At 37.5% G+C, this 12,507-nt stretch overlaps 1 protein-coding gene across 5 annotated transcripts in view; it reads left to right on the forward strand.

Annotated features, from left to right (window-relative positions):
• LOC126319908 (GMP synthase [glutamine-hydrolyzing]) overlaps window positions 1–12,507 on the forward strand; it is a 134,260-nt gene that overhangs the window by 101,187 nt on the left and 20,566 nt on the right. For all 5 annotated transcript variants that reach the window (XM_049993637.1, XM_049993629.1, XM_049993646.1 and 2 more), the window contains one exon: window positions 6,403–6,528. In XM_049993637.1, coding sequence (XP_049849594.1) covers window positions 6,403–6,528 — 126 coding nt within the window. The remainder of the gene's footprint in view (window positions 1–6,402; window positions 6,529–12,507) is intronic.

The following is a 12,507-nucleotide window of genomic DNA, read 5'->3' on the forward strand; positions in this document are numbered from 1 at the left end:
GAATATTAGATCATCAACATGTCAGCCAAGTTTCATCAGCATCAGACACTGGCAAGTTTAGCTACGTTCAAATAAGGAAGGCACACTCATTTCACACACATCTTAATGAAAATTGCCAGGAACTGCAACAATAACCATGGCACGGCAGTTGGTATGCAGTGTTTCAAGTCTGCCATTGCAGCACATGGATGTGAGAGCAACATCCTCAATTTTGAATATTAAAGACCACTAACTTCACAGTATCTCACACTCACATATAAAGATGCTTAATCGCTTCTTGTTTAACAGCATGGTAAAAACATGACTGCTTAGACCAAAATGAGAAATGATCAGCTCTTTGTTTGTGGTCAGTGTCATATTTTTGGCACTCAGAGGCACAGCGACTAGGTATCACAACAACATGTGACTTTTCAAATGCACATTTTGGTTAGACATCCTCTGTGTTAACAATAAGCTCCATCCATCGAGAGCCGTTCTGGTGTGTGAATTTCTCCCAGCTGAAAACATCCATCTCAAAAAATGGGAGGGGGAGGCAGTGATACCTGCTGAGCTGAAGCATATAGAGCATATATAGGATGCATCGGGAACAGAAATTGTGGTCAGTCAGCTGCCACTATTAACTGTTTTCTTTCTGTGGAGTTTCAGAACTATTCTGATTAGCATGTTTTGGATACTGTTGTATGCTAAATGTTTTGAGATTGAACTTGGCATTTCTTTGTAACCGTTCATATGCCCACCTCATGCCCACATTTCTTAATTTTGTGGAACTTTTGCTTAGTAGTGTACAAAACCTGTAACTGCTAAAGATGATGAAGGGAATTGAACTAATGAGAGAAGGTAGTAAAATGAAAAGTAAAAGATGTAAAAGCAGGAAGAAATAGGGAAGACCTGTGAAAAGAGGACTGTATCAGCCACTAGTTGTAAGAACAGCTTTAATCTGGAACAGATTTAATTTTGGTCTAATTTGGTCTGAGTTTCATTATATAGCCAACAGCTAGCCTGTGAAAATGCTGTGTCCACAGCATCACGCCCCAGGAGGATCATTAGCATGAGGTTACCAAAAGAGAAAAATAGGATAGCTTTCAAAAAACAGAGTGAATCTGTCAATCAGCACATAAAACTTTCTCAAATGGCTCTGTTCGTAAGATATTATCCTAGAACGGCTAAGATCCATTTCAGAGGCTGATTTAGCATGCTGCTTTTAATTTATGAGGACTGTTGTCCTAATTTGAGTGAGCCATGTGCAGTACTTAAATGATTGCAACCTAAAACTGTGTTCCATGCTTGGTGTCAGTCGCTTGTGATAAAGTAGAGAGTAAATGATGGAGGTGTGAAGTCAGTTAATAGTTGTTACACCCTTCTACTTAAAAGGTATCTACTTAAGAATCATATGGTGCATTCAAATGTGATGTTATTGTATTCTCTACAGATTTCTCTCTGCTGTAAATTTGAAACGTGTTCTCGAGATTCTACTGCAGGAGCCATTATGGAACAACAGAATTTAGATTTTTATTCATAATTTAAAAATCACTATTGAGATGGATAAATTTTTATTTACAAGTGATTAAAAATCTTAAAATTTTATCTTTCTTATTGAGAGATTAGACTAAAAAGTAGATTTAACAAGCATAGTAATTGCCTTCGTTGCAGGTATTTTGTTATCATTCCTGTTGCCAAGAACACCAGTGGGCTCATATAATCCGGTGGACTTTTCAGCCATTAAAACATGGAAGTAACATAAAGTTTGTTGGGCATGAATAATGTGACAACGTGCAGTCCAATATGTACTTGAGTGTATTAGCCCACCAAAATAGTTTAAAAGACTATGCACAACACCTTATTGGTTGAAGCAACAGTTTTGTCGTATCACATGCAGGAGGGAAAGAGGATAGAGAGAGAGAGAAATAAGAGCTTTGTTGCTTTATTGTTTTATGTAGAGAAAATGAGAAATATGAAAGAAGAAAGAAGAGGAAGCAGAGGCAGAATGTAGTCCACTGACTGAAACGACTCTTTTAATTAAGTTTTTGATTTGGTAAGCAGCAGATGTGTTTAGAGTCCCCTTATTGCTGCTGTTTTAGTTTGAGGCACATGATCGTCTTAACAATACCTCTTAACTGAAGACCTAAGTGCTGTTGACAGTGGGTGAGTAATGCAACAACACACTCGTCCACAACTTTGTTCGATTAATAATGGGTTACAATTTGTTGAATATTTCTCTCGTTACAGTTCATATATACTTCATTATTGATCTGTTTCTGTTACTCAGTTATTTGAAATTGGATGTGTTAACAAAACTCACTCCTTTTTTTACATAATCCAGTGTTTGCATAATTCCAGACACTTTCCACTCTGTTTTTGCCTTCATAAAAAGTTCTTAGCAATTTTTGTTGTTGGCGTTCTACAGATTTTTCAATATGAGGATATGATTAACCTTGCATAATTTGCTGATAGGTTTCATTTATCTATTGTCTGTATTTCCTGATTTTGTGGTATTGATGTTTTTATATTTACTATTGATCATTACTTTATGAAGACGATCAAAAATGCATTCCTAGGTTTAGTGAAGCCTATACATTTCATTCCCACTCGATCACTGGCGTGTAAGAGCAAGTATTTTAGATTTCATTTCAATAGAAGTAGATTTTGTTTCATGTCGGCTTGAAAATGATCCTTTATGGTGCTTGATTAGTTAGTTTAGGCTATAGTGTGGTGAGTTAGCAAATTAATCCATAGAGAGTGCACTGTGCTGGCTATAGTGTGGTGAAGAGTTTGATTTCCTTCAGAGATGATGCAGGAAACCATGTGAAAAACATATGCTATAAGTAGTTCCATATAATATGTTGAAGTAGCTTTCATCATTTTTTGCATGTGCAAGAAAGCAAACTAGTAATAGAGGGATTGGGGAAAAGGAAACAAGAATGCAAGCCACTCATGAGTTGTATTAAATTACTATACTTAGCAATGGCTTGTGACTACGTTGAGTTGTGAAATTAGTGGCATGGGCTCTTACTCCTGAATCACGCCATCACATGATGATGATGATGATGATGATGATGATATGATGATGATGATGATGATGATGATGATATCTGATATAGTACAGTTACTAGTGTAGCCAAAAAATTATCTTTTGACAAAACACAGAATTTAGCAGTAAGTGAAGTGAGTGCAGATGCTTTAGATATGTCAGAGATGCTTATGAATCATCATTTGTAGCAGCCACAATGTAACTAAAGCATGAAAACCTGCAACTACAGCAAATTACTTGAAGTGTCTGAGATTTACTTGTCCTCTGCTGAGATGTGAATTGGAATAATAATAATAATAATAATAGCAATAATAATAATAATAATAATAATAATAATAATAATAATAATCTTTCATACTACTACTCCACAATTCAGTCTTATTACCTATAATAAATGTGTTGCCTATTACTTCTGGTGCCCAAATAATTCTTTGCAGGTATGTAATTTTATAGGTACTTAAACTGTTTCGTCACATTCGGTTAGATCATTTGTATCCTAATACTTCAAAGCCATCCAGTTTTAATCGAAAAATGATAAAGCTCATATTCAAAAGTTCACAGAGTTGTCTGCTCCAAAAACACATGCTTTCTGGAGAATTACAATCAATAATCAATAATTAATAGCAGCAATGGAAATTACTGGATGGAATAATACTTAAAATAAAGGAAAGGCAACCACTCGCCTGTAGTTGACTGAAGTGTGGCACAAGCAATCGCGCGCGCGCGCGCGCGCGCGCGCGCGCGCGCGCGTGCGTGCGTGCGTGGTGGGGGGGCGCGCGCGCACACACACACACACACACACACACACACACACACACACACACACGAGCGCTTGTGCCACACTTCAGTCAACGCGTGTGCGTGCGCAACAGTGCAAGGGTAACAGTGTTCAACTGGGGAATGTTGTTTTGTACATTATGATGTTTGACACTTACCAGATTCGCAAAACTATCTAAGTACTCAACAAAATTATTTGTAGCATTGCTATTCCAATAATTTGCAAATCACTTAAATTTACTAGAAAATTGAATTATTAACGTTGAGAGATTGTTTTTAAAAATATTTATCCTTATCTGAGCAGACATCTTGATTTCCACATGCCTCTCAAAAGAGATCTTAACATGGAGATCGAAAGCTCCTTCCGGAAGTCCAGAATGAGTTTTTCACTCTGCAGTGGTACGTGCCCTAATGTGAAATAGCCTGGCAGATTAAAAAGGTGTGCCATATTTGGACTTGAACATGGGACCTTTGTCTTTCATGGGCAAGTGCTCTACCAGCTGAGCTACCTGAGCGCAACTCATGACGTGTCCTTCGTGAGGATGGATCGTGAGTCGTGCTTGTGTAGCTCAGCTGGTAGAGCACTTGCCCATGAAGGGCAAATGTCCTGAGTATAAGTCCCGGCCCGGCATACAGTTTCAGTCTGTCAGGAAGTTTCATATCTTTCAGAATGGTTTATTTGTTCTGCATTAATAAAGTGACAAACCATTGATATGCATCATGTTCAGACAAGTAATGTGATATTGTTAACTTGCACAAACACTGAATAAACTCTAGCTCTAGTCTTATTTTGATGGCAACATAAACACTACGGTCACTCCATATTAACAAGCAGTAACTTACAAAATTGTGTTTGCACCATCTGGGAAAGTCAGGTTCGCCTTCAGTTGTTTGTTCACTTTTATGTTAGATTTGTCACTGTAAACATTACTTGTTGGCTGTTCTGCAACCCTTGTGACGAAAATTCTGTGGGGTGAAGGTGTCTTGCTGCAACATGAACATGATGTTGCACTCCACACACAAACATTACAGTCACCTATACTTAACAGATACACTTACCCACACAACTCTAATACTTCACAGAGGAAAGGTGCCTGGGGGTTTGCCTAGATGGCTCCACTTCCCCCTTAGGGTCTCCCAGCCATTCATGCTGTACGACTTTACTTACTTTCCGCAGAAAGTGATTTGAAAAGTGGCTTATTTAACTGTAGCTTTAACTAATAACGAATGAAAACAGTGTAAACAGATCTCTTACATTGTTTTAATTTGTTATTGGATGTGATCACAATTGATAGGCCATTTCTTGTATTGTTTCTTTCTTGTATTGTTTTTTTGTATGGGGTGCCATCACTTCTATGAATTTTCGCCACAAATGGTGGAAAACAACCAGAACATAATGTAAACATCAAATGTATTATGATCGTGAACAGCTATCTGAAGATGGCACTGTCAGTTCGCAAACGGTAATGGTGCTGTTTGTGTAAATAAATAGCATGTTAACTGCTACATTCTTTGCTTCTTGGTAAAACAACATAATTATAAAAATGAAAAACACAATATTGTGTATGTTTGAAATAGAAAGAAACTTCCACATGGGAAAAATACATTAAAAACAAAGATTCCAAGACTTACCAAGCGGGAAAGCGCCGGCAGACAGGCACAATGAACAAAACACACAAACCCACACACAGAATTTCTAGTTTTCGCAACCGATGGTTGCTTCTTCAGGAAGGAGAGGGAAAGACGAAAGGATGTGGGTTTTAAGGGAGAGGGTAAGGAGTCATTCCAATCCCGGGAGCGGAAAGACTTCCCTTAGGGGAAAAAAAGGACAGGTGTACACTCGCGAGCGCGCTCGCAGACACACACACACACACACACACACACACACACACACACACACACTAGCAGACATATTTAAAGGCAAAGAGTAAGGGCAGAGATGGCCTCGACTGACATCTCTGCCCTTACTTTTTGCCTTTAAATATGTCTGCTTGTGTCTGTGTATGTGCGGATGGGTGTGTGTGTGTGTGTGTGTGTGTGTGTGTGTGTGTGTGTGTGTGTGTGTGTGTGTGTGTGTGTGTACACCTGTCCTTTTTTTTTTCTCCCTAAGGGAAGCCTTTCCGCTCCCGGGATTGGAATGACTCCTTACCCTCTCCCTTAAAACCCACATCCTTTCGTCTTTCCCTCTCCTTCCTGAAGAAGCAACCATCAGTTGCGAAAGCTAGTAATTCTGTGTGTGTGTTTGTGTGTTTTTTTTGTTCATTGTGCCTGTCTGCCGGCGCTATATATATATTGTTTTTTTTTTTTTGGGACTGGTGGTGGTTTTCTCCATTTCAATAATCTGTTTTCTAAATGGCTACTCTCTCAAACTGCTAATTTTTGACAAAAGTAGCACAAAATAAAATATTTGGTTGTGTGTATGTAAATATACTGTAGCATTCTGGTGAAAGTAACGTAAAAGCAAATATTGATTAGGAGAAAAGTGTGAAGATTATTTGATATGTTTTTTCTATAGTTTTTATGAATATGGTGGTTTTTTGTATAAATTTATAAATGTGTAAGTAAGGTTGCTTTTATTATTTTTTTCTTTCTTTCAGAAACATGCTTTGCTCAATAGAGTTGAAAGTGTAACTAGCGATGATGAAAGATCTGAACTTTGTAAAGTTTCAAGTAAACAACATCTTGCTGCAACACTCTTACCCATCAGAAGTGTTGGAGTGCAGGTAGGTTAATATCTTCAAAGATTGTAAATTCAGTGAATTAAATATTTACTTTATGATGATAAATTTTTATTAGCTGCAGTATTGAGTACATCACCCACCCTTTAAAAAGTAATTGTACTAGTGTTGTTGTTGTTGTTGTTGTTTTCAGTCCTCAGACTGGTTTGAAGCAGCTCTCCATGCTACTCTATCCTGTGCAGCCTACATCCTTCTGAATCTGCTTAGTGTATTCATCTCTTGGTCTCCCTCTACGATTTTTACCTCCACACTGCCCTCCAGTACTAAATTGGTTATACCTTGATGCCTCAGAACATGTCCTACCTCCCCAATTCTATTCAATACCACCTCATTAGTTATGTGATCTACCCATCTAATCTTCAGCATTCTTCTCTAGCACCACATTTCGAAAGCTTCTATACTCTTCTTGTCTAAAATATTTATCGTCCATGTTTCACTTCCATACATGGCTCCACTCCATACAAATACTTTCAGAAATGACGTCCTGACACTTATATCTAAACTCGATGTTAACAAATTTCTTTTCTTCGGAAACGCTTTCCTTGCAATTGCCAGTGTACTTTTTATACCCTCTCTACTTTGACCATAATCAGTTATTTTGCTCCTCAAATAGCAAAACTCCTTTATTACTTTAAGTGTCTAATTTCCTAATCTAATTCCCTCGGCATCACCCGACTTAATTCGACTACATTCCATTACCCTCGTTTTGTTTTGTTGATGTTCATTTTATACCCTCCTTTCAAGACATTGTCCATTCCCTTCAACTGCTGTTCCAAGTCCTTTGCTGTCTCTGACAGAATTACAATGTCGTCGGCAAACCTCAAAGTTTTTATTTCTTCTTCATGGATTTTAATACCTACTCTGAACTTTTCTTTTGTTTGCTGCTTGCTCAATATACAGATTGAATAGCATCGGGGAGAGGCTACAACACTGTCTCATTCCCTTCCCAACCACTGCTTCCCTTTCATGTCACTCGACTATTATAACTGTCATCTGGTTTCTGTACAAATTGTAAATAGCCTTCTGCTCCCTGTATTTTACCCCTGCCATCATCAGAATTTGAAAGAGAGTATTCCAGTCAACATTGTCAAAAGCCTTCTCTAAGTCTACAAATGCTAGAAACATAGGTTTGCCTTTCCTTAGTCTAGCTTCTAAGATAAGTCGTAGGGTCAGTATTGCCTCACGTGTTCCAATATTTCTACAGAATCCAAACTGATCTTCCCCAAGGTCGGCTTCTACCAATTTTTCCATTCGTCTGTTAGGAATTCGTGTTAGTATTTTGCAGCTGTGACTTATTAAACTGAAAGTTCGGTAATTTTGACATCTGTCAACATCTGCTTTCCTTGGGATTGGAATTATTATATTCTTCTTGAAGTCTGAGGGAATTTCGCCTGTCTCATACCTCTTGCTCACCAAATGGTAGAGTTTTGTCAGGACTGGCTCTCCCAAGGCTGTCAGTAGTTCTAATGGAATGTTGTCTTCTCCTGGGGCCTTGTTTCGACTTAGGTCTTTTAGTGCTCTGTCAAACTTTTTCAAACTTTTCATGCAGTATCATATCTCCCATTTCATCTTCATCTACACCCTCTTCCATTTCCATAATATTGTCCTCAAGAACATTGCCCCTGTATAGACCCTCTATATACTCCTTCCACCTTTCAGCTTTCCCTTCTTTACTTAGAACTGGATTTCCATCTGAGCTCTTGATATTCATACAAGTGGTTCTCTTTTCTCTAAAGATTTCTTTAATTTTCCTGTAGGCAGTATCTATCTTACCCCTAGTGAGATAAGCCTCTACATCCTTACATTTGTCCTCTAGCCATCCCTGCTTAGCCATTTTGCACTTCCTGTCGATCTCATTTTTGAGACGTCTGTATTCCTTTTTGCCTGCTTCATTTACTGCATTTTTGTATTTTCTCCTTTCATCAATTAAATTCAGTTTCTCTTCTGTTACCCAAGGATTTTTACCTACTTGATCCTCTGCTGCCTTCACTATTTCATCCCTCAAAGCTACTCATTCTTTTCTACTGTATTTGTTTCCTCCATTGCTGCCAATTGTTCCCTTATGCTCTCCCTGAAAATCTCTAAAACCTCTGCTTGTTTCAGTTTATCTAGGTCCCATCTCCTTCAATTAGTGTAGATAGTGTTATTACTATAGTAAATGTTTGTATGAAAATGATTCCATTAGAAATCCGAAAATGTGATGATAATTTGAAAGATGAGTGAGCGATTTTGCACTTTTAGTAGTATGTACAATCTGATTTATGGCTGACAGATGGTGGAGGAATGCTTTCAATTTCTTAGTAACGAAGACCTAAAACACATGTGAATCCTCCACACGAATGACACTATCACTTTTATGACAGCCCTGTTATTTCATTGAAGGTCAAACTTCATTACATATTTGTAATGTTTCCATAAGGTGAAGCTCAACAACCATAAAGTATTTTATAATATGTATTTTAACCATCAACTGTTTATTTGTCCCATATCGGTTGTGGTTATTAACCATCATGCAGGATGTAAGGTACAACATATTAGTTAAAAGCTTCACATATTTGTTTGAAGCTGAACGCTATTGAAATTATCCAGTGAAATTGCACAAACACCCAACATAATTTGTCTTAGAATACTGCCAGTCATATCTCATGCCAAATAGACAGACGTCACAGGAAAAACAAGATGAATACTTACTAATGGGACAAATAAACAGCTGATGATTAAAATACATATTATAATCATAACATATTGGCTGGATTTGATTTGTAATAAAGAAGCTTGCGCAAGATAGAGTAGCACAGAGAGCTGCATCAAACCAGGCTTAGGACTGAAGACCAAAACAGAAACAAGAGCAAATCACACTTACCAATGTTTCAATACTTTGTAGGTCATGTTTCTAACTGAATGAAATCGTATAGTTTCTTGAATGTTGCTAAAAATTGCATCGACTTACTTTATGATGCTGTGAGATGAAATTAGATATGGTTAGTGATGGAAATTTGTGTGTACTGTGTTGAGTGCTTGGTATTAAAGATTTTTAATATCAGCAGTCTTCGAATTTTTATGAAATTAATGCATGAATTTTTTTTATTGTTGCAAAAAAAAAGTCACATGTTAATTTCAGTGTCCTGATGTTCGGAAAAACACTTAAAAAATTCTCTCTCTTATGTGTAGTCCATTAACTTTGATTTAAGTATTTGTGCCATATATGGCATATATGCAGTTACGGCTAACATTTTGTGGTACTAGTTTCAGGCTGGAAGAGAAAACTCTTCGAAAATATACAAGATATAAACATACATTAGCAGAACTAAGTTTATTTTTTAAATAATTACAATTTATGTTGATTAATGTACATGTTTATCAGAAATCAAACAAAATTGTTCATCATTAGTCTATTCCTAATGAAATTTCATGAATAAGTTTCTCTCCATATTCAAACATAAAGATGCACTGCACTTAAGACGTGCTATGTAGGATTTTCCATTGCAATATGGATACTTGCATCAACCACGGTATTCGAGCCAGACTGGCATGTGATCTATGCCCCCCTGTTGTACCTGACGCTGTGGAAGATCTGACACAGGACCTTCCTTCTTACTGTCCAGCTGTTTTTGGACTTTGTTGCTTGACCTACATTGTTTCTTGGATAATGTTTTGCCCTTTTTGCAGAGGACATCTGCAACTGCTACCTTGAAATCCACTAGGGGCATGTAGTCTGTATTTTTCCTTCTCCATAGTAGCCATCTATTAACACAAGCTAGATCAGTTCGATGGAAGAGTATTTCCAGGTACCATTTTTTGGATCTGATTTGAATTCTGCAATATCCAAGCATAGAATCTTAACAGAACGATACCAGCCATGTAGCCATTGTTGATCATCACAGAGTGCGGACAAAGTATCATTTTGTATTTCTTTTCCTTTCTGAAAAGCCTCTTATTTTTGCCTTCTGGCTTGGATCCAACATATGTGGACAAATTATTGACTACTCTGTTGTCAAATCAGGATACTACTGGGAATTGTATACCATCTGCTTTTGCTACCTTTTCCTTCATGCTACCTTGCCATTCTTCTTCATCTTTGCCTCTTTAGGAAAAATGCAAACAGGTACACGATTGGTATGGACTGTTCATTACGAGTGTATTCCTTCCTTATGCAAATACACTTCCAAAGGTATACTATTTCCATTTCTTCTACATCAACATTTACACTTTTATTTGGTTGGCATTGTACAAAATACAGATTACTTTGTTTGGCTATGTAATGCAGTATGTCTTCAGTAAAGAAATACTGAAAATATTCCGCAGGAGTGTCAAGATCCAATATTCCCTCAGTAAGATTAGTATTACCGGTGAATTTTATCTTTTCTTCTTTTCTAATCCAGTGTCCTACTTGCCACTGTATTGTAGGTTTCTCCACCTTAGTAGGAACTTTTGAAATTTGTTGTTTTGCTATAACACGATCTGCAACACAGTTATCATCAGGGTTAACTCATCAGTAAGCCTCATCTCACTTGTAATCTTTTGACTCTGATTCTGATTCTGGAATCACAGTTCTTTTCTTAGTTATACTATAGCTCTTAGATCTGACACCATCATCACCACTATCTGACTGAACAAAGCACATCTTCATTTTGAAAATATTGTTCTGCAGAAAATATTTCATCATTTGACATATCTGGGTCTTCACTAACATTTCCATCCTCAACAACTCTTATTGTGGCAGAGTAAAAGTTTTTTTACATTCATTGTACTAACACAGATGAAAGGAAAAGGCATATTTTAGTACAAAAGTTAGGTTATAATGAATGTTTTACTCTATGCTACCAATAATGCATTTGGGCCATTTGTGTCACAAACGGATTTTTCAATATTATGTTGTTGTTGTGGTCTTCAGTCCTGAGACTGGTTTGATGCAGCTCTCCATGCTACTCTATCCTGTGCAAGCTTCTTCATCTCCCAGTACCTACTGCAACCTACATCCTTCTGAATCTGCTTAGTGTACTCATCTCTCGGTCTCCCTCTACGATTTTTACCCTCCACACTGCCCTCCAATGCTAAATTTGTGATCCCTTGATGCCTCAAAACATGTCCTACCAACCGATCCCTCCTTCTAGTCAAGTTGTGCCACAAACTTCTCTTCTCCCCAATCCTATTCAATACCTCCTCATTAGTTACGTGATCTATCCACCTTATCTTCAGTATTCTTCTGTAGCACCACATTTCGAAAGCTTCTATTCTCTTCTTGTCCAAACTAGTTATCGTCCATGTTTCACTTCCATACATGGCTACACTCCAAACAAATATTTTCAGAAATGACTTCCTGACACTTAAATCTATATTCGATGTTAACAAATTTCTCTTCTTCAGAAACGCTTTCCTTGCCATTGCCAGTCTACATTTTATATCCTCTCTACTTCGACCATCATCAGTTATTTTACTTCCTAAATAGCAAAACTCCTTTACTACTTTAAGTGTCTCATTTCCTAATCTAATTCCCTCAGCACCACCCGATTTAATTGGACTACATTCCATTATCCTCGTTTTGCTTTTGTTGATGTTCATCTTATATCCTCCTTTCAAGACACTGTCCATTCCGTTCAACTGCTCTTCCAAGTCCTTTGCCGTCTGTGACAGAATTACAATGTCATCGGCGAACCTCAAAGTTTTTACTTTGTCTCCATGAATTTTAATACCTACTCCAAATTTTTCTTTTGTTTCCTTTACTGCTTGCTCAATATACAGATTGAATAACATCGGGGAGAGGCTACAACCCTGTCTCACTCCTTTCCCAACCACTGCTTCCCTTTCATGCCCCTCGACTCTTATGACTGCCATCTGGTTTCTGTACAAATTGTAAATAGCCTTTCGCTCCCTGTATTTTACCCCTGCCACCTTTAGAATTTGAAAAAGAGTATTCCAGTCAACATTGTCAAAAGCTTTCTCTAAGTCTACAAATGCTAGAAA

This window comes from Schistocerca gregaria, chromosome 2, assembly GCF_023897955.1.
Source record: "Schistocerca gregaria isolate iqSchGreg1 chromosome 2, iqSchGreg1.2, whole genome shotgun sequence".
Taxonomy (NCBI): domain Eukaryota; kingdom Metazoa; phylum Arthropoda; class Insecta; order Orthoptera; family Acrididae; genus Schistocerca; species Schistocerca gregaria.